This window comes from Psittacula echo, assembly GCF_963264785.1.
Source record: "Psittacula echo genome assembly, chromosome: 15".
Classification (NCBI taxonomy): domain Eukaryota; kingdom Metazoa; phylum Chordata; class Aves; order Psittaciformes; family Psittacidae; genus Psittacula; species Psittacula echo.
The window spans coordinates 4,065,938-4,088,766 of NC_137751.1; the positions used below are offsets into that span (position 1 = coordinate 4,065,938).

Sequence of the window (22,829 nt, forward strand, 5' to 3'; positions counted from 1 at the left end):
TAGCTGGAGGTATTGTGTGGCATAATTATATCAGTACTTCTACTGAATATGCAATTTCGCTTTTTCTGATACCATTCTTCAAGTCTCCATTTGGTGTCAGAGCAGGCAGACAGGGGCAGAACATCTGTTCTGTGAAATCTTTAGTGCTGATCTCTGCTTATGGTAGGGAAGATACTGCACTGTTCATAGTAGCATAATTTGAGAGGCACAATATGTATTAGTCTGAGTCAAGAGAGTGAAAACACTGGCTCTGAAGTAATGCTTGCTTAATGCAACCTCACGGGAACCTACTGTGTGCTGGAATCTAAAGAGCTTTGTGATATTCTGAGTATTAGCATTTCTAGATGCACTTCCTCTGCAAAATACCCCATTGTTCCTCTCAACACAATGTAGAATAATTCTGAATGATTAATTTTGTTCTAAATTTCTGAAATTCTGCAGTACCTTTTTCTCCATGCCTTGATTTTTGTTTCACCCTGGCACTTTTCAATGATGTAAAAAATTGATATTTGATCTAGAAAAATATGTAAAAGTCATATGAGCGGAGAATTTAACACTATATTTAACATGCAAGCATATTCAAGAAGGAGAAAAATGGGTCCCTTTGTTGGGATGGAAAATTACCTAGAGTTTCATCTCTGATGAAGCTGAGATATAATCATACTATTCGCTCAGCAGGAACAATATCAGCCTTAAGCAAATAAGGAGTGTTGCTGAAGACTTTACAGGATTTTAGCATAAAATCAAAGGCTTGAGTCCTGGTTATTGTTTTCTCAAAACTCACGCAGACTATAGGCAATAGGTCTTGGTTGTGTAGATGTGAGCATAAAAAGTCAATGGAATTAACAAATCCCACACTTTACTGTGAGAGTGTGCCTCTGGTCAGCATTTCAAGAAGCTATGGAATCTAGAAATGGGCACTGGCACCCCAGGCAGTGTGGAGGTAGGTAGTGACTCTGTGAGTACAGCTCTCAGCATGTAGGAGGCCAAGTCCAATGTTTCACTACTCATCTCATGCTTCCGAAGGGTTGGAAGTGGCAGAAGAACATCGCTATGAACACAGGTCACCAGTATATCTAAAGACTGTGTGTCTTTAAGAGGTTGAGGTAATGTGGAAAGTCTGCATCTTGTGAGAGAGGGAAAGTCAATCTTTTTGTTCTTTGAGGGTTTAAGCAAAGTTTTGGAGGTCAGTGGCTGGTTCCTTTCTTTCCTTTTGGGATGGACATCTTTCCGTATCATTGCATTCTCAGAGCAGGAAGAGAGAGCCAGATAGGAAGATTGTGGTGGATCACTGCTGAATTTTTAAGCTGACTGGCCAGCAAGAACTTTTGTCAGCTTATGCATTTATTCTGGTAAAAGAGGGTATGCATGATGAGGTGAAGATTGGCATTACACCCAACTGTGTGGTACACTGTGATTTGCAACAGATGTGAGTCATGGGCAGGGTCAGTGGACACCCCCTCACAGTGATGCTTCAGCTGGACACGTGTTGTGAAACTATAGTCTGAAGAGCCAAGACACACTGCTCTTTCTTACCTCTTATGTAGCTTTTCAGAGAAATAACCTGTCTGGAAATTAAACACAGACAATTCTCTTAACACAGTTTCAAATGTGCTTACCAGATGTTGGCAGTACTGGTCATCTGGGAATGACTTATTGCACTTCCAACAGAGATTGCCACTAGTACCTTCAGAAGGAAAAAAGAAATTGAGAGAAGCATAGTAATGTCACTAGTCATCTAGACAGGCTGCTCAGATCCACTTATGGTCACTGGTTCTAGAGAAACACAGAATGGTGATTCCACTGGCCAAAGGGAATTAGAGCTGTGACTACATTTTGCTCTTGGCACCACTCAGAACCAATCTGCCATCCCTTCTCTCAGACTTCAGGATATTTGAAATTCCACTGCAGCTCCATGTTTTTTGGTTCAAAATGCTTCACTCATACCCTGGCCTAGAGAATTCTGTTGCTATGGAGTTTTGCTGTCTATAGTTTATTCTGCCAACCCCTGCACCTTCTGATGACTGTTCTTTTCTGGAATCATTGACAGGATTAATGAATTTTTTGGTTTGACACAGTGCCCAATACCTTAGGCCTAATAAAGCTCCTCTCAACTTCAGGAAACCAAGGTATGCATCACTGGCTTTATATATGAAGTAGGAGGAAATTCTAAATCATTTTTTTCCTGTGAGGCAAACAGAAAGAGGAAGAAATTCCATTTATTTCTGACAGGCAGAATTTCACTTCCAGGATGTGAGAGGCATAAAAGAACATGGCCAAAGACCTACCAGTCAGTGGAGCCACTTTGGCTTTACAATAACCAGCATAATAAAAAGCAGCACTTGGCCCTTTCACTGCAGTTGGTTAAACAACAATCCCTTCTAGATGAATTACTGAGAACTGTAGAGAAGGCAAGAGAAATTTCAGTGAGATTTAACAGAGTTGACCCAGTCCATGACAATGAGGAATTTTGCAATGGCTAGCCTATACTCTCCTGCCATGTGGTTCTTCCTCTTTTCTTCGTTACAGGAAAACTAGATAATGTCAAGGAAAATCCTAGAAAACTCTTCAAATCTCCACACTTTGTAGGGATGGAGAGGGAGAAAGATCTCTCCCCAGTGTTTGCAGAACCTGCTCTCTTCCATCATTATTTTTCTTTTTATTCTTCTGGATAGCTTTTCCTCTAAAAGCAGAGAAAAAAAAATTAGAAAAAACCTCTGGTGCCATAACTCCTCCTTAAATAGCTGCTTACCCATCCTTTAAAGGAGGAGCAGCAGCATTGCCAAACAAGTGTTAGTTTTTAGTGGGAGTTTCACAAGTAGATTAGTTTGCTTAGTCCTATGGGGTGTCATCTTGCTTCCTTTCCAAATAAGTTCAATTCACAGCAGGACCTGAGCTGGCACCCATATAGCTCCACATTTTTGCATAGGGAACTTCAGAAGAAATTTAAGTTAGAGGGAAAAGAACCAGAACTTCACATTTTCACTTCAGTGCAGGTGATTTTCTGATGAAGGCCTAACATCTCTTGTACAAGCTACTGCAACTGATCCCTTGCAGCAGCATGACACAAACTTCTCTGAGGTCATAGGTCCTGCCCAGTGTGGAAGAATGAGATACAGGAGATGCAAAAAATAAGAACTGACCTTCTTAGTCTGCAAAATGGGAACAAGATTATTAAGTCTTCTACTTTGCAGAGGTATTGGGAAGAGTCATTCACTAACATTTGCATAATGTATTGTAATGCCATTCACAACAGATGCCCCAGATGTTACTCAGAAACCAGTGTGGTTCATTTCCCATGCAAACAAGCCCTTTCTGTCCCTATTTTTCTCTGGGAAATATGAAAGAAGAAGAAAAAGGAAGCCCAATAAGCCATTATTTAGACTTGGGAATAATGAGTGTTTATCTGGATTTTGTAACACAAATTATGTAATGAGGCAGAGAAAAGGCTTTTGAACAAATATGTTAATGAGGTGGCAGCTAAGGGAAGGTTACAGAGTTGCCAATTCCAAATCACATTTTTTAATATGATCTTCTTTTCTTTTTCTTTCTTTCTTTCTTTCTTTCTTTTGTAGTCATTACCCTGCAAGCATTCAAATGTGCTTTAGGGCTGCATGAAAACTATTCAGACATTACCAATTCTAGGTCAAGAAAGCCTGATCAGCAGCACACACACTGACTGAGAAAACCCCACTGACTCAAAATTCATAATGAGGGCTTTTATGTAGGAAGTTGTTGGGCACAGGGATTGTACTGAAAGGACTGCTCGTTCAGAGCCTCAAAAGCTTTTCTTGGAAAAGTATCATATGCTCCACTGGGAACTTAGTTGAAAGATACTCCTAAAACAACACAGTGGACTTGCAGTGGCTGGAAAGTACTGATTGGAGGGAAAATGGAAAGTAATGAAACAGGGATTCTCTCTGAATGCTAGCAATAACTCTTTCCATTTAAATTCCATGTAAACCTTCCAGAGCATAACATTATTGTACAAGAGCTCCTCCAGGCACCTTTCTAAGTCAAGCATCACACAGAGGTAAGTTCTGAGCTGGTTATTTTTTTAATGTGATTTTCAAAAACCTGGGCAGAAGACAATTCTGCTGCTGCTGAGTCCTGGGATGTCTCAGGGTCAGGGTTGTTCTTTTTCAGTTTTGTTTCTCAGTGTCAAGTATGATACATCTGAAAGTCCTTGTTTAATATAATTTTGTTAACGCTTTTGTACCTCTGGATGTTGCATGGAGCCTGCAACATGACTGTGTGGAGAGTTTTTTTCTTGAGAGGGAATAGCAGTTATCCAGGTCAAATGGACTGCTTTAAAACAGGCAAACTGTACTTCTGTGCTTGGGCAGCATTTGAATTAGTGGTGGAAAAAATGTGTATCTCTAATTAAATGAATCAACTGGTACCTGGAAAGCCTCCTTGCCACAGACTATTCCTATCCAGCATTAACAGGAGTAACTGGGATGACTGGCTTGTAGTGAATAAGATATAACAGAAAAGCAGCTTCTTGGGAAAGGCCTAAACTACACTAAAACCTTTCTTTTCCAATTTTTCCACCTGGACTGATGACCCTGGAATGCCTAGCTTCCAAGGGGACTTGATTTCTAATACCTATCTACTAGCCAAAACAATGCAGGTCAGCCTTCATTAACTTGTCTTCAGCAGTGTCCCTCTTCTGAGTGGAACTCTTTTCAGTGGCTTACAACATTGAATCTGATATCTTAAGTTCAAATGAGAAGATCACAAGACTCTGTGTGTGGTTTGATAACCAGACTGCCAACCTCATCTATGAATCTGCTGTCTTGAAAGTTGCGGCTGTTCCTGTCCCAGCTGTTCCAGTTCCCAGCCATAACTGGCCCAGTCTCTTGAGCTGGCTTTGGTGCCCACTGAACACCTCATTGAACCTATTCAGCTCACTAACTCAGCAAAAAAATGTTCTGCTTTCTTCGTCAGGTTAAACTCCAGTGAGCCCCAGAGCCACCAGCGGAGAAACGGATAGATAGCCGAGACAGATCAGTCACAGTGACCCATGAGATGGGCTTGGGTCTGTTATTGCACCATACCCTTGGTCCTTCATATGCTTTAAAATGCCTGTGTTTATTAAGGCAGCACAGCAGCAAACGGGAAGTGGTATCTAGTAACCAAGAAAAGAGGCTGAAGTACAAGAGACCTGATTCAGCTCCTGGTTGTATTTCATGTTTACAACCCCCTACCTAAGTCTCTTTGTAACACAAAGGTCTGAGTTCCTTTGTACACTGATTTTAAACTTCCTACCAAGAACAAAAAGAGCAGCAAATTTATTATTCAATGAGTATCAAAATTCAGGCCGAAGGCTGCTACAATATTTCGCTTCTAAATGGCGTCTGCAACCAAAAGTTACACCATTTTACCTACCATTTACCATAATTTTACCTGATGTCTTTAAAGAAGTAGTAAAAAACCATGAAAGCACACATCTTGCATACATATTTGTAAATACTGCTCTGGTCTCTGCTATGTTCAGAGCTGTACTCGCTGGAGGAAAAGATTCCTTTTTCTTGAAGGCCTGCAGTTAGTGCTCAATTAGCATGAGCTAAATTTCAGGCTGTGAAAGGTTTTAGTTTGAATGCTCTCTGAACCATCTAAAACTCCTGCTGCTGGAGGTTTTGCAAGCACGATGAGCTCTCTGCAGCTTTCTTTTGCCTGGCTTTCAGACTAGTTCTGTAAAGTAAGCAGCCAAGGCTTTGTCTGCCTCCTCCTTGGCACAGTGAAGAGGAAGCTCGTGTGCAAATTATGTGAAAGAGCTGCCATTCCTGTAGCACTCTCATCCAGCCAGTGCCAAGTGTATCTGGGTTGTAAGCGTAGACTGAGGAAGGCAGGGAACAGCTGGAAGACTTCCAAACCGAACATGCTCCTCTGTGCTTCTCTCCATTGGTGCATACAGACCTCTTAGAGAGCAGTGCCTAGCCTTGGTCTTCATTGTAAACTGCTCTCTTCCCCTGTTTCATCTGGTCCTGCTCTCACCTTCCTTCATCTTTACTATGCATTGCACAGCCTTACCATCTCCTTGTCTGAATGTAGGCATCTTTTGTCCTCACTCAGTATTCTTATTCCCACCCACATTCTGCTGTTTATGATGATATGTGAATATGTGGTTCTAATGTCTGGATTCAGGCAACTTCTCAGCCTCCTGGTTTTTACAGTAGAACATAAATTGATACAAGAAAACCTCCAATGGTTTATAAAATAGTGATTGTGCTACCTTAAATATGAAGTGTGGGTGGGAGGATGGCTTGAGCAAGGGGGTAACAAGGTCAGAATTTACCTTCAAGATTGCAGGTTCAGTTCAGTGTAGGACTTTGTCCCTGCTGTTCTGCAACAGCCGGTGGCTTTGCTTAGGTTTAGCTGAATTCCTAGTAGACTCCACAGGAACTGAAGCTGGCACTAATTTGATTTCTCCTCAGCAGAGTCATCACAGATATTTTTCATGAACACATATTTCACATGCACTCCAACAAACCAACCTACTCTCCTCCTGAAGCAAGCCTCTAGAAAAGGAGCCTACTTTTTCAAAACAAGCAAAGAAATGAAAGTTACTTATTTCTCTGGTCACGCTTAAGATTTTTCCTAGCTTTTGCTTTAGTTAGAGCACTGGGAATGCCTCCACGTTTAGGTTTTGAACCTCAGTTTATCAGTCTTGGCCTTGATTCATAAAAAAATTTCAATTGCTAAGTTTGGGACCCAGGTCTCAGATACAACCATGTTCAGATAAAGGTGATACAGACACACTTTCTTTCAAATCTGGACTCCATGTTGTTCCTGTATCTCCCTCTATCATTCAACTGGTATTGTCCAGGCAGCTCCATGGGAAGAAGTGGGTATTTATCTCTAAGGGTCAGGTCCTTGCTGATCTTGATTGGCAACTCCCTGTTTTCCTCCTTTCTGCTTTATAATCTCTTGGGAGGCCTGCACCATATTCTTATCCCTGTCCCAAGTCAGCTGTTCCTAAGAACCTTAGGGAACATCGTGTTTCTCACACCCCTTCACTTCTGCCCCCAAAGGTACACCATTCTGATTGACAATTGCTATCTGAACAGCAAAAAACGGTACTCCACTGTCTTCCAATCTGATTTCCTATTATTCAAATGCTTGTTCTTTTCTGTAAATCCTTTATCTGTTTTGTTGCGTATCATAGAATGTACTACACATGACACACTGAAGGCAAGCTTGCAAAAATTCTGTACAAGTAAATATGGATTCCCTTCTCTGTATCAGACACTGGGGCATGGACTAGCTAATTGATTTGCTTGCAGGAGTCCCTGATCCCATTCTTAGCTACAAGAAGACTCCTTTCACAGGACTAGTCAATCTAAAGATGTCAATACGTGTTTGTGGTTTTTCTTTTCATTTTTTCTTTACTGTACTGCATCTCGTAAGACAGACAATCATATTCGCACTGGTCTATCAAAGTGTGCCTAGTACAGTTCTTTTAGAGTTAACTCTGCATTTTCTTATTGAAGTGCTTGTAGCCTCTTTTCTTTGTTGACTATAGACCATTTTTGATTGGAGACTGGCCACGGAAATGCAAGTTTTGGCCATTTCCCCGCCTTCTTCCAGGCTTTGCACTGGTGTGAAGTTTCCTCTGTGTTGGTAAGTTACCCAGAGGGACTGCTGCTAAAGGTTTGAAGATTTGGAGTCAGTACAGATCCGGTTGGCTACTGTTTTCCTTAGTGGACATTCACAGCTTTTACAAACAAAACAGTAACATTGAAGTGTCTTGTTTTGAACTTCTGTCACTCAAGTTCCTCTGGTCAGCAGAGGACAAATAGCTCAAGCTGTAGTCAAAGCTCACTCATTACTTGCTGTGGAACCTAAAAAGCTTTATTCCTGTGAGTAACTGCTTGGTAAGACTGTACTAAGAGACTGAAGGATCAAACTGTTAAGATACGATTTACACTGGCCTTCAATTTCAGGTGGCTGTTGACATCCCAAAAGCAGAACATAAAATATCAGTATCTGTCTTCAGTTTGATTTCCAGTAGCTCCAGTTGTTTCTTTCCGGCATATTGATAGTGCTTGCAACCCTTTTAATGGCACCATCACTTATGATTCCCATTCTGTGGCTACACTTGGACCAAATCACTGAAATGAATGACATCAAAAATAACCTTTCAAGTTAACCTTTCTGGGTTATTTTTAACCCGGGTCACAAGCACACAATCCCTCACAAAATAGTAGGCAGTGAAGCACAGCCATGCATGCCTGCACAGACCTTTGTTTTGGGGAGATCACCACTGTGGTTTTAACTCTCATTTCCCTAACGGAGCTAAGTCCTTCCTCACCACTGTGTAAATGAGTGAGAGATGATCCCCCCTTGGCATCATCAGCATCTCCTGAAAGCCCAGCACCTGCGAGAAGCCGTGTGTCACACTTTGGTCCCTACATATAATATGCATTATGAGGGTATGTGCTTACTCTTAACTTTCTCCAGGCACCATGAGCAGGGCGATTTTTGCTAAGACCTGCTCTAAGCCGGTGTGGTAGCTTTATGCCCCCCGCCGTGTCCCGGTGCCCGTGTGAGGGAGCGGCCCGGCCCCATCAGACTCGGTCTGCGTCAGGCTGAGGAAACCTCCCGGAGCCGGCGAGGGCACCGGGCTCGCGCCAGGACGGCGGCTCCGCTGAGGCGCCATCGCTCCGGACCCGCGTCTGCAGCTGTGCCCGGGAGCCAGCCCGGTGTCCCGTGAGGGCGGGAACGAGCCCGGTGTCCCGTCAGGGAGGGAGAGGCCGGCCCCCGTCCGGACGCGGGCGGGTCGCGTCGCCCCAGTCATGTCCCTCCGTACTTAAGGCGGCGGGCGCTGCTGCTGCGCGCGCCCTGACCGTTTGTGCCCACAGAAGATGGCCCCGACCTGCTTGCAGACCCTGCTGAGGTGCCGGTCCTTCGCCATCCTCTTCCTCACACCGCTGCTGCTTCTGCCGCTGCCGATCGCTGTGCCGACGCGGGTAAGTGCTTGCGGGGCCCCTTCGGAGAACAGAGACCCCAGCTCCGGCCCCCGCTACCCCAGGAGCCCCGGGTCTGGGCCCTGCTGCCCAGGAGCCCCTGCCCCAGCCGGACACCCCGGGCCCTGTCCTGGCTTGCTGTGCTACCGCCTGCTTGCCCACCTCGTGCAGGCCATGCCCTGGGCATGCTGTGCGGCACCGGCCACCCTCGCCACAGCATCTCCCTTGCACCGGAGCAAAGTACCTGATCCCTGCTAAGGTAACTTCGCTTCCCTGCAGGGGACTGGAGCAGCTGCTTCCTGCACCTCATCTCTGAAGCATTTCTGCCACTCGGTCCCAGATCTCAGAAGCGTGTGTTGCAGGTTTCACTTCCAAATCTTCAGGCACTGGTGCTCAGCAGCCCAACTCGAAGAAGGAGCTCTGTGCCAATATCTGTTCGCCCTGAGGGCTGTGCCACTGCCAGGACCCGGGGCTCCCATGGACCCAACCTGTCTTGCAAATTGGATGCGATTCTTTCTGAGACAAAGATAAATATATACATAACTGGCCGGCACCTTTAGAATTGTATCTTGCACTCTCTAGTAGTGGTGGCAGTGAACTGAAAGATAGGAGTTCTGGGTTCTCCAGCCCACTAGGCTGCTGAGGCTCTGATACACTTCAGGGAGAGTTGCTGAGTGGCATTCTTCATCAGTGGTGCAGTTGGGAGCTGTGCATTGTGCGTTACGCAGTGATTGTAACAGGTTTCAAATGCAATATTCTCCAATTCACATCCATCTTACTCTAGTGGTGGTGATGGCGCAACTCCTTTGCTTTCACTGGAGTTATACCAGCATAAAATTGGAATAACCCAGTGAAGAGCTTGGTCTCTAATGTCTAGTAGCATTCTTGGCAAAGTGTGAAAGCTCCGTTTATGATATTTTAGCCTACTAGAGCTATAGAGGCTATTCTAATGCTAAAAGCAGCCTTTCTTCTGAGTGATCTGTATTGCTCAATGTATTAAAAAGTGCAGGATTGCCAGCCATTCTGGTTCACCTGTCTAAGTAATATCAGCACTGCCTTTCAGTTGAATGCTGGTGTTTTACAGAAAGAGGAATTCCTGACTGTTAGACACTGTTTTGACAAACACTAAGATAAGTTCCCTAAAAAAATAAATATGGCTTAAGTTTTTTGGTATTTGTAGGAATATTGAGTCATTAGTCTAACCTGGGAAATTACAGTATTTCACAGTGGAAGAGGAATATTTCCACTAGTGATTGCTTTTTCAGCCCTCAGTGAGAAGGCAGCTCACTGTCTCTGTTGCAACTGACTAGACACCAAAGAAACATTCTGTGACCGTTCCCATAAATCACAGATTGATGTAGGTATAGATACAGACATATATTTCGTTCTAGATCCTTGGTTGTTTGAATTGGTTATGGTTGTTTGAGTTAATTTATAAGCATGGTTGTATTTTTGAACTTCATATAAATTATTTACTCTCCACTCTATGAAACCAGAATTTCTTCCGTATTGTGATTTTTAGTCACTTCGGGTTGTTTATCTGTGTTTCATACTGGCAACAGATTAACTACAATCAGTTCTAGCACTTTGCTACTGTGGCATAGCATAAATTCTGGCATGAGCTCACCTCATAAGGGAAGAGACCTATAGGATCTGTCTGGTATCTTTTAGTGTCTGAAGAAATATTCTTTTTAAAAACTTGTGCTAGAATTAATTCCTGGAAACCTGGAGAGGAAAAAAAAATCTAATTACTGACAAAGGCTGTTTTCTGGTTCCTCAGCTTCTCAAAAAAATGAAGGAAAACACACCCCTATTTATAAATATCACCTTACAGCACTTTTTAAATGTCGCTGTAACACCATTTATTTTTGCAATAGAGTCTCATTTGTTGTTTTAAAATAAAATCCTATAAACACATACTCTAAACATGAGCAAATTCTGAACTACAGAATGCTGGCTTAAGCTTTAAAACCCTGTTTACCTTTGGCTAATGAATGCACGCTTCTCTGAACAACTTTGAAAGTACAAAAAACCAAGAAAGGCTGTGGTACAGGAATGTCTGATCAACAGTGTGAAAAGGTTGCAACATTTCTAATCTAGGGAATCTCCTTTCCCTGTCTTGGTAAGCACAGTCTGAATTGGGAAAGTAATGAAATACCTCTAATGTGCTTAGTCATAAAAAAAAAAAAAAAAGAAAAAAAAAGGCAAAAGGATTTTACTTTGAGAGTTACTTTAAAAAGTTAAGAACTTTTAAATGATTCAGTGATAATAGTTTCTGGATTCAGGTGTGCCACTGGACATACCTTGAAGACTTGTGATTTCAGACAAGCTAATCACATGCACTGGGAAATCTGGCCATCCATTTCAAAATAATTAACTCAAAATAGAAATGCCCAAATCTACAAACACTGTTAACAATTCTTGGCTCCTAGATGTGAAATCTGCTCACCTCAGCTGCCAAAAGGTAATTGCACACTGCAAATTGTATGTACCTAGTTGTGAAAGATTTGTTTTTCTCACACTGTACATTTTGGGAGCATGCATTAAAACAAATACTGTGGTCAAAAAGATCTTTTTATGCAAGTGACTTCAGAACAAGGTTTAAAAGTACAAGTTTAAATCCTCAGGTTTTCTGCTACCTGTTTCAGCATAACTGGTTAAGCTACAAACAATGGAGTATTTAGGCTTTTTGTAAGAGCTACCAACATGTTTCTTAACTTTAAGAATAATTTCCTGTGCTTAAACATGTCTTCCATCATATTGCAGGAGGCCAAATGTGCATATATGATCATCATCATGGCTGTGTACTGGTGCACTGAAGTGATCCCACTGGCTGTTACCTCCCTCATGCCTGTGGTATTTTTCCCTCTGCTTGGAGTTCTGAGCTCTAAATCAGTAAGAAGCTTGCTCAATCCAGATCTGATACAGGGAAATCAATTGCTGTGCTTCCCCCAAAATATTTAGCAAACAAGTCAGACAGGAAAGCGCTCCAGTTCTGTGGTGCTGTTTCTGACTCTGTTGAGCAGTGTTCAGGGCTCCTGTATGGGAAGATGCTGAACTAAATATATATTTTCTCAAAATGTTGTGGGTGTGGGGCTTAAGGTGGTAGAGGGAAAGGTCTGTTTCTAGGCGTGGATCCTGCTGCACCTACTAGTGCCAGCAGTTTGTGTGTTCATAACCCATCCCATGAGAGAGCAGTGTAACATATTCTCTGTGAGATTTCAAAATGCATGGAACAGACTTCTTCAGACAGGGAAGAGATCATGATGCCAGCAAGTACACTATGTCCCCTCCAAAGCTCATTCTGGCTGTTTGCGCTAGTGCTGTAGTCCAAGGCTGTACTATGTACTGTAGCTTAGGTTTATTTCTGGCCAACAAGCTAGTAAGGGTAGGTATGATTGCTAAAGGTGCTAAGAAAGCCATTTTGGAGCTCAGCATTTCTGGTACCTACACAATACTTTGAGCTCCTAACAATGTTTTAGGCAACTGCTGTCATTTTGTACTTTATTAACTCCTGATGATCCAAAAAGAAGGTGCATGATGCAAAAAAAGCCCCTGCACTGAACATTTCAGCACTTAAACAGGAGATCAAGGGTTCAGGAAACTGAAAGTAGCTCTAAGGCTGGATCTTCCCCTTCTGCCAGTGTTGGGATGGGGTCTGGTGCAGAAAATGGCTTTGAGAGGACAGAAGGCAAAACATACTAGTGAAGCTAGCAGGGGGCAGCATTTTGGCACCTGACCTACCTTCTCTGTCTTTCAGGTGTGCTTTCAGTACCTAAATGACACAAGCATGCTCTTCGTTGGAGGGTTGATTGTTGCAATTTCTGTTGAACATTGGAATCTTCACAAAAGGATTGCGCTGAGGGTGCTGCTGATTCTTGGGGCGAAACCTGCACTGTAAGAGTATTGCATTACTTCTTCCTTGCCTCTGTCAATTTTGCAGAGGCCTAGGGATGGTTTTTAACAATCAGCAAAGAAGGGAACCTTCAAGAACCTCTTTAGCTCTCTGCACTTGTACAAACTTTACAGAGGTGAAGTTTGACAGCAGGAGCAGTGTATTTGTCCTTTAGCCAAAACCAGCACCTGACTAAATTTAAGTGCTTGCCATTGGAGGCAAAATGATGACAGACTTCATCATGTGTAGACTAAGCAGCTAGCTGGCTTTCTGGGATTCCTTCAGTGAAGGTGGAAGAGCTGTCCTGGAAGGAAATCTGGACACTACACACATCCCTGTGTATTACTGGACACTACACACATCCCTGTGACTACAATGCCTAGAAAAGTCTGTTTTCTTCTCCTGCTTTCTCCTCTGTTTCTCTCTTTTCAGCCTCATGCTGGGATTTATGGTTGTCACTGCTTTCCTGTCCATGTGGATAAGTAACACAGCCACCACTGCTATGATGGTTCCCATTGTCCACGCTGTCCTGGATCAAATGGACAGCTCAGAGTATGATATGACCATGATGGAACAAGCAACCGGGCAAACAAATAAAGTGATCGAGCTGGAGGAAAAGAATGCATCGGATCCCACTTCAGCACATGGTAGGGGCCTCTGCAGTGAGTTGATTCTACTGAACTTGCTATGCTCAGAGCTCCCTGACCTAGAAAGAGTTCTCTGTGCCTTTTCCAAAGAAAGAGAATGGTGACCTGACTGAAAACACCTAAATGCATGACACCTAGGTTTTACAAAATGGCTTCCAATTTTCCTGGTTGCTGTTTTGTTCCGCTTAGTGCTAGATCCCATGCAGATTGTTATGTTCTTTCCTTCAAGCTGTGGTCATTCTCCCATAGTTTCCCTAGACTTAACTGCCTTCTCATGGAAGTGAAAAGTATATCCTGTGGGAAGTATAATCCAATCCTGAGAATCCCAGTCTTGTGATTATCAGTGAGGATTCAGCTTCTAAGCCACGTAAGAATGCTTGACAAACTTTGTGCAAACACAGCCTATTTTGGTTCTGGAGTAATAAATATCTCTTTATTGACTTAATTGTATGTGGAGTTGGGGAGAAGAAAGAGAAATACTTTAAAAGCTACATGGACAGGAGGAGCTGGTGTCATTTGACTCACAGTAGACAAACTGCTGTTTGGAACGCTTTCAAGTGTGATCTTAACCTGGTGCTTGACTCCACAAGGTCCTTCTGTCAATGCTGTGGTTCTGCAGTAGGTTTCACTTGATTTGAACCATGTGCACAAACTCTGGTTTCGCTTCTCTGCAGTGCAGGTAAAGAAAGCTACATTACTAAATACAATTAAAGATCAGATTTGTGGTGCCTTTCTCTTTTAGAAGAGGAAGGGCTGTTCTGGGGATCTTAATGGAGATGTGATTTTACCAAATTAGCAAGTTGATCTGCCACAATTCCCTCTGTGACTGTGTGCAAGAATGAGTGCAAACGTTGGTAGTGCATTCTGCGTCCCACATTTCAAGCTTTCTGCCCAGGACACATCTGGCCCATTTTCTGGCTGACATGTCCATGGGAGACACAATGTAATAAAAAGGGTGTTTATGTATGCCAGACATTGTTTTCTTATGAGATTGACTCATAACTGCTGTATTTGTTTAGACCTTGGAGACATAGTTTAGATAGAACCGTGATCTCTGCTTTTTGGTTGCTTTATTTCTTATCTCACTTGTGAAGTGAGAATGCATTATGATTGTACAAAGCTCAGACACCACATTTATGTAAGATGTGGAAACCCACAAGTATATCACTTGGTCACACAGAGTGCTCTGTAAGGATGCTCATTTCTAGCTTCCAAACAGCTGTATTAAAGATAGATTTTCATATTTGCAAATGCTCTTTTTAATGTTGGTTAGAAGGATCTGCATGGCTTTGCTGGCTAATTTATGGTAGCATGTAGTGAAGGTAATAAATGTGTGCAAAAATACCTTTTGGTATTGTTGAGTTGGCTGTAATTGCCATAAATTCATTGTCCTGCTCCATTAGTCTAATCAGACTTCAAAATTAGGCACTTAACCTCAGAGAACAATGGACAAAGCAGCAAAATTTCATGGTTGATGTAAACTGACAAAACATATTGATCTTAACAGTTATGCCAGGCAATACTTCGGGTTTGGGTGGGGTGTTTTCTGCCTATATTCACAGCTATTAAAGCTAGTTGGGTTCTTTCTGTGGTATTGGAATGATTCCAATGACTTCAGTATGTGGCTGGTGGTAAGCCTCTCTGTGAAATAGGAAATTACTGCTGAGAAACTATGGCACCTATATGGACAACAGCATCTTTGGATCATGTAGACCCAGATATTCAGCCTCTCTCTTTAGCTCCTCATGAACATGAGTCCAAAGTATTTGGAGACGTATCTGTGGTTTTTTGAATAAAAATAATCGGCATACACAAAGTGTACTGAACATACAGACCCTGTCCTGAACTTTTGCAACCCTAACTTTCCCTTAGTCATGTTCTTTGTGTTCAGCCATAGGCAGTGGACAAGACCCTGATGATGCCAGATCTGAGGAAAAGAAGAAGAGGAAGCAGATATGTAAGGGAATGACACTTTGTGTATGCTATGCTGCCAGCATTGGAGGAACTGCAACACTCACTGGGACGGCACCAAACATGGTATTGAAAGGCCAGATGAATCAGTAAGTAATTTCTGCTATTTCTCTTACTTACAGTATTTTACTGTTTCTATGACCAGCTGACTCGTCTTAGATGACAGTTTCAGTTGCAAGCCATAAGCAATAACCAGCTGATGAACTAAGAGTGAGGAATGTGTATAAAGTGATGGGACTCATAGTTTTGCTTCAGCCTTTTTTAGGCAGCTATGTGTTGATGTCATAGGTCTCCTGAGAAACTTGGCAATACTTGCTGGCAATCAGCAGAGAGCTTGTTGAGTAGAGGTACTGGTTCTTCTGCCTCCACTTTCTCAACTGAAATGTAACACATCACCAGAGGAACTGCAGTGAAGAGCATCAGAAGGATGCATGATTAACTCTTCTCATGAGTACACTGAAGAGAGCTGAAAATAATTTAGCCTCTCCTATAATATTATTCCTCCATGCTGTGGCTGTGGAAACTGTACAAACACCGTTGTAAAGAAAAGGAGTTATCCACAAAATACTCGCTTCGCTAAGCTGAGTGTGGGAATTGATCTAAGTGCAACCTAATCTACAGTGGAAATTTTGCAGATTCCACAACAGTGCCTCCACAGTCTTTCCAAGTCCTGTAAGTGTAGATGAGGCCCTCAGTGACATGGTTTAGTGGTGGTCTTGGCAGTCCTGGGGTAATGGTTGGACTTGATGATCCTAAAGGTCTTTTCCAGTCGAGTTTATTCTATGATTCCGTGATTCTGTTGGGAGTACTTCAGCCTCAGCTGCCACATTACCCATTGGTTTTAACACCCAGCTGGAAATTTGCTGTTGAATAAAAATTGCAGTGCTTAAAATACTGACTTCATTTTTTGAAGCCAACCCAGCAACTTTGTCTTCTGTTGAAGCGATCAGAAGTACAGCTATTAATTTCAGGAAAGACAATTCCTGCTCTCTTATTAGCATGAATGAGGAGGAAAAAAGAATGTCCTGTTGTGGGATAAACGAGCAGGCATGTTGGAAGTGAAAGCTACCTAGGATGTGTGTGGGATCTTTCAGCAGTGCTTGTCTTACTGAGATCTAAAAGATCAACATGAGCTTCTATATGCATTAAAATAAAATGCAGGGAAAATCAAGGATTATATAGCTTTTCCCTGAAATCAAGGCTGCCTTCCTCTTGACTTCAGTTAGGCTATGAATGTTACCTATAATTACATAAATGGTTGTCCCAGATTTACATGTACTATTGTCATTTGCATATATTAAAGGGAGAGCAGATTACTAAATGTTTTGACATTCATACAGAAAACATTTATCTTTTCAGGTTATACCCCAACAATAACGATATTGTGAATTTTGCTTCCTGGTTTGGGTTTTCATTCCCAAACATGATTCTTATGTTGGTACTAGCTTGGCTTTGGTTACAGTGCTCCTTCATAGGACTCAAGTGAGTATTTAATTACATGATATTGTGGAAATCCCTCAGCTAATGCAGATCAGCTTATTGAGAAATACGGGACAGACAAATCCACTCACAAGTTACTAATTTTGTAGCAGAAAGCAGTTCCATTTCACAGGAACTTCTGAGGTCTGGAAACCTTTTGTGTTCATGGGAGTTGCACTAAGGCAAAAGCTTTATATATTCTTAATATTCAGACAGAATTGCCTTTTTATATTTCAATTTCACATCTGTGAATGTCAGCCCTAGGAGAGCTAGCATATCTGGTTTGCTACCCTTGATTCAAAACTGTGGTTTTTGTTCCAGGCTGCTCAAAATTGGACAGATACTTAGATCCATTCATAGACCCCATTCTTCTGTGAGAATTGGCATGTCCCCATGAAACACTTTGACGCTCTTGTCATTTCTTTGTTCCTGGCCTCTGCTATAGTCTGTGTGTGTGCTCAGGAGTGACAGCTTCAGAATGGCAAGCATGTTAAATCCTTCTAGTATGTTAATACTTACAGTATTTTCTTCTCCTTTTTTCTTCAAGCTTTAAGGAAAGCTGGGGCTGTGGAGCAGAGAAAAGTGATAAAGAAAAAGCTGCATACAATGTGCTGAAGACAGAAATGAAGAAGTTAGGCCCTATCTCTTATGCTGAATTCAATGTCCTCCTAATGTTTATTTCTCTGGTTCTCTTGTGGTTTTCCAGACACCCAGGCTTTATGAAAGGCTGGGCTGCTGGGCTCTTCCCAGGAGGAGAAAAGTAAGTTTTAGGGGATTTTTGTCCTGCACCCTCTTGACTGTGAATCAGATTCCCTTGCTCTTACATTCCATTTTGAGTGTGGAGTCATTAATTCCAACCTTATTGGAATTCACATGCTTCCTGGGCTTGATCCTATCACTTGTGTGTGAGATCACCAGTTGATCTATTGTTTGACAGTTTGTACTGCAATGAAGGCTGGAGGCTGGGACATGGAGGAAGCTGAAACTCCTAAAAAAGAGCAACTTCTGCAATGCTGGTCTTAGTCACACTGGTATACGTGTTACTGTTTTGTTTTTATGAGCTCCAATAAGTTGCGGAATCATATGCATTTGGTAATATCACCTCTGAACAATAGCTTAGAACTCACTGGGGAACTGATTTGGTGCTTTGCATGGCTTCTTTGCAGACTGTCTGTGGCATATTAAGGGGCATAAAATGCCCTTAATGCACAATGGGATTATTATTCAGGCCATTTCTTTACACATTGTTCTTTGAGATACAACTGTTGAATGCTGGCTTCACCACAGAGAAGGAATTCTGCTACCAGCAGTAGTTTTCATCTGTGACTCTGGTTATCGATGTGTATTGTAGCTCATTTCTTTTACTACTGTCTCTGTTGTGGCAGGTCTGAGAGACCTCAGTCGTGACCTAATGACCCATATTGCTAATGTATAAGCCCCAAGCAGGACACCAAAGAGAGTGACTAAGATGCGAGAAGGCAGCCATCTTCTAGGAGGAAAGATACCTATTTTCTAAGCTATATTCTCTTTTGTTCTTTAGGTATATCACTGATTCTGCTCCTGCTATGTTTATTGCCTTGCTACTCTTTATCCTTCCTGCTAACAAACCCAAATTCACAAGCTGGAATGCAAGCACGTCTGACTCTGAACAGACTAAAGAAGGTATTTAAAAGAAAAAGTGTAACATTGTGAAACAGCCAGCTCCAGCTAACATGACAGACACATATACTGGATTTGCATGCAGCTCTTCAGGGTAGCTCACCTCTCTCACTTCTTGGGCAGGGCTGGGGCACAATCCCTGCTCATGTGTACTACCCTTACCCTATGCAGGTTTCTCAGTAACACGCATTTGCCTGTTGGGTCTTTTCCTGGTAGCTTATAGAACAGCAGACAAAATGTCTTCACTCTCTTAAAACCTGTTCTGCTTTTCATTTCTCACTTCAGATACAAAAAAACCATTTTTAACAGCCCCGCTGCTAGAGTGGAATGTGGTTCAAAGGAAGATGCCCTGGAGCGTTGTGCTGCTGCTGGGAGGAGGTTTTGCTTTGGCTGATGCAAGTGCAGTATGTCCTGACATCTGTTTTTCTCTGACGCAAAGGCAAACTTCCCTGGTTCGTTATCTAGTCCTGTATTACTGGGCATGCACCCAAAGCCACACCCAGTAGAGATGTTCAGATCTGGAGACAGATCCAAAGTAGCAAAAACTGGGAGGAGAGGTGAATATTTGTGGCTATTTTTCAGGAATTTGTGTGCTCTGACCAAGTTCTTCAATTTATCTTACCTCTTGGAGGCTGACACACTTTTCTGAATGGTGTTTATATAATTCGGGAGTCATTTGGCATCATTTGGCAGGAATGTCACACACAAAGTGAGTTCCTGTTCACGAGCCAGGTGTTCTAAGCCTCACTGAAAAACACTCTTCTTTCTTGTCAGAAATCTGGGCTCTCAGTTTGGCTGGGTCATCAAATGACTCCATTAGGATACATCCCACCATGGGCCACTGCAACGGTGCTTTCGCTTACAGTAGCTGTCTTCACAGAATGCACCAGCAATGTTGCCACAGCCACCCTCTTCCTACCCGTCTTTGCATCCATGGTAAGATTACTTCCATCCTGTTATCCTACTGACTGAGAGATCAGAGTTAAACTGGCAATCTCTAGTGGCAAAGCAGTATCGTATGTATTGTCTTGAATGTTGCTCCAATGTTAATCTGAAAGCCAGTAATACCGTATACCACTATACCATAATGGATAGTGATTTTAGCTGATGTTCACTGCTATGTTTATAGCATCGCATGTAGATAAGAAGTGAGAATGCAAACTTTCTCCAATCTGCCCTACCTATCTGCCTGGAACCTGAGAACCAACAACCTGGGAGAAGCAGCTATTTCATGATGCCTGTCTGATGGCACTCTCTCTGAAAAGGAAGCCATTTCAAGCCTTCTGTAAGGTGTGCCCCTCGAGCCTGGAGAAAGTGAAGCAAGAGTCCCTTTTTTAATACAGAGTAACAAAGCTCAGTAACTTCTAGTCATTTTGTATTTAAACCATCAACTCAGAACTGGAAAAACAACCAAAAACATTAAACGAAACCAAAATCCAGCATTTCTTATTTATCCCTTTGCATGGTTCCTTCATCTTCATGGCTTTCTGCTAGACAACAGAAAGTGGTAGGCCCAATTATTAGAAATGTGTAATTTTCCATAGGAAGCTAGAGCAATTTTAAAACTTACAGAGGAAAACCTGGTAACTTTTGCTGCCTTTTCTGAGCAGAATTGAAACTGTAACATAAAGGAAAAAATAGGTTACTTTGGGTTTTAATTTGGAAAATACAACCGCTTTATTCTTAGACCATTTCATCAAAGTAAATTGATCCCAATCAAGGTGCTGAGCAATTAGTGACTTAAATTGGCACTTAAGTTCTGAGTCCCACAGAGTTTATGTAACATCTGAGAGTGGTACTCCACACGCCTAGTAATTATAATCCCACCCCTGTGTTACCCTGGCACAAGTGTGGTCTGAGGTCAAAGAAAAGACCGTTAGATAAATTTGACCAGAACTCCAAATTATACCATAGAGCAAAACAAACAACAAGAAAGAATCAAGCTTTGTTTTTAGGTATTGTGGGACAGGAAACGAGAGCAAAGTTATCTTTAAGCATGTGTGGATTTCAGAATAAAATGCTTGCAAATTGGTGATATAATAGCAGGAAACGAAACGAGCCCATGTGCCTCAATGGGCTGGAAAATGTTCTTTAGGCTTTTCTTTTGGAACACTTTCAGTGTGACATTCTCTCCATTTCATTGCAGGCTGCATCTCTCAAAATCAATCCTTTGTATCTTATGCTGCCTGGTACTCTCAGTACTTCCCTTGCCTTCATGCTACCTGTTGCAACACCGCCAAATGCAATAGTGTTCTCCTATGGCCACATCCATGTTTTGGATATGGTAAGATGATAATTGCCTGTTCTCTTATCTGAAGCTCCCTACTGCTTTTGTCCTGAAATATGGTGAGAGTTTAATTTACTTAGCCAAGTATTTACAAAGTACCAGGAAGATCTTGTGGGCTGTAACTATCGCTGTATACCTCTCTCTTACGCAGTCTTAATATTGCAATATGGATTTGCATCTCTGAAGTAACAGTATCTTTCTCATAGGCTTTGGCAGACATACAGCCCAGACTCATTGCAATTAAAAACTGACAAGTCGTAAGTCTCATAAACACTGAAGGGTTAAAACGCAGCCAGTGCTTTCCAGTCTCGTGGAGCTTTGGCAAGTGTAGCTGAAGCCTTGTTTCCACTGGAGCTGAAAGCAGAAGGTAACAATCAGCTGCCCTAGGCTCTGGTCCTCTGATTGCCTGCCAGACCACACAGTGCAGGTTCTGTGCCCGGTACCCAAACATTATCAGGTTTCAAAGTGGAGACTTGAAGGAGGCAGAACTGTTCTTTAACTAATAAGAGTAATTTGTACATGCCTTAAAGCTCTTAGATCAGTTACAAAGCAAAGCGTTCAAAGACTTTGCACAGTGTGTTCCACCTAAGCAAGAACACGGGACAGTGGGTACAATGGCTATTTCTGTGATTTATTTGACTATGTGTCTTTCTTGTGTATGCATAAATGGGCTTTGCTGCAATTTGATGTGCTGGTGTTTGTTTATTGTTGTTGGTTTGGACTTGTGTCGTCACAGGTTAAAGCTGGAATAGTGATGAACATTATTGGAGTCTTCTGTGTCTCACTGGCCATCAACACATGGGGAAGACCTATGTTTGGGCTGGACACATTCCCAGCATGGGCAAACACCACAGCTATCCCATGAACAGTGAAGAATTCATGTGCTCAAGAAGGAAAGGACCCTTAATACTCCTCCCTATTGCCCAAAGGCCTATACAGAGTCTCATCACCACTTCAGATCCAGTGTCAGGTGTTTGTTTCCTTCTGGGAGGCGCACATCAGTTCAGGATGAACCAGCTGTTCTATCAAATGGTTTGAACTATCCTATCACCAGTATGGACTTGTAAATCGTTAGCATTGACCACTGCACTCAAGCAGGGGCTGAAAATTCATTACCTGTTACTTGCATCCACAAGTCAGCAGCTGTACAAAGAAATCCCTGTTGTTTCTTGTCTAGTAAAAGAAGGGGTATACTAATGTTATGTTATGTTATGTTATGTTATGTTATGTTATGTTATGTTATGTTATGTTATGTTATGTTATGCCATGTTATGTTGTTATGCTATGCTATGCCATGTTACGTTATGCTATGTTATATTTCTGCCTCCTGAGGAACATTTAAGGAAGGGAAATACAAAGGGTAAGTGGTTTGTTTGTTGGGGTTTTTTTCTGCTGTGGCTTGATGCCCCATAGCAGCAGGAGTCAAAAGATCAGAGAAAGACCCTAATAAATACAGGAATGCATGAATGCCTATAATTACCAATGTTATGCAGATGAGAACTCCACTGTTCATACACTTTGTAAAGCATTTATAAACCCTGTGTAGCAGGGTCACTCTATAAAGACAGTCCACTATTAAAACCTCTGCAAGTGAGAGTGCTGGAGCTGTTGCAGTAAAGTTCTATTAGAAAAAGCCTGTAATAATAGTTGCTGGAAATGTCTTAACTAAGAGATTAACCAAAGATGTACATGATGTCTGTACAGCTGTGCTAATACTACTGCAATTCTTGCACTTAGAAGGTGGTGGCAAGCAATTTTAGAAATAAAGACTGTTTTGACTCTTCTTCCAGAATTGAGAATACTGGATTCCAGGAATAGTGCTGTTCAAAGTGTAGGCAGGACCCATGTTCTTCTCCTTTCCTGTCACTTCTTAATGTTCCTGATACAGGAGATGCCTGTTCTCTGAAAAGAACTATCTG

At 42.2% G+C, this 22,829-nt stretch overlaps 2 protein-coding genes across 2 annotated transcripts; one reads left to right on the forward strand and one right to left on the reverse strand.

Moving 5' to 3' along the window:
- Positions 1-287: 287 nt before the first annotated feature.
- On the reverse strand, positions 288-6,010 carry LOC308227572 (XIAP-associated factor 1-like; the record flags this gene model as incomplete). The annotated part of the gene is given in 8 exon segments (XM_080630258.1): positions 288-355; positions 445-514; positions 967-1,302; positions 1,306-1,340; positions 1,343-1,349; positions 1,620-1,687; positions 5,211-5,267; positions 6,001-6,010. Coding segments are annotated over 8 exon segments (651 nt in total).
- A 1,536-nt stretch (positions 6,011-7,546) lies between these two features.
- SLC13A5 (solute carrier family 13 member 5) lies at positions 7,547-21,775 on the forward strand (the record flags this gene model as incomplete). Its single annotated transcript, XM_080630259.1, is given in 14 exon segments — positions 7,547-7,610; positions 7,613-7,626; positions 8,868-8,975; positions 11,739-11,867; positions 12,733-12,869; positions 13,300-13,514; positions 15,406-15,574; positions 16,845-16,967; positions 17,512-17,724; positions 18,505-18,626; positions 18,909-19,027; positions 19,398-19,559; positions 20,770-20,907; positions 21,647-21,775. Coding segments are annotated over 14 exon segments (1,830 nt in total). The 5' UTR covers positions 7,547-7,558.
- Between the last annotated feature and the right edge of the window lie 1,054 nt (positions 21,776-22,829).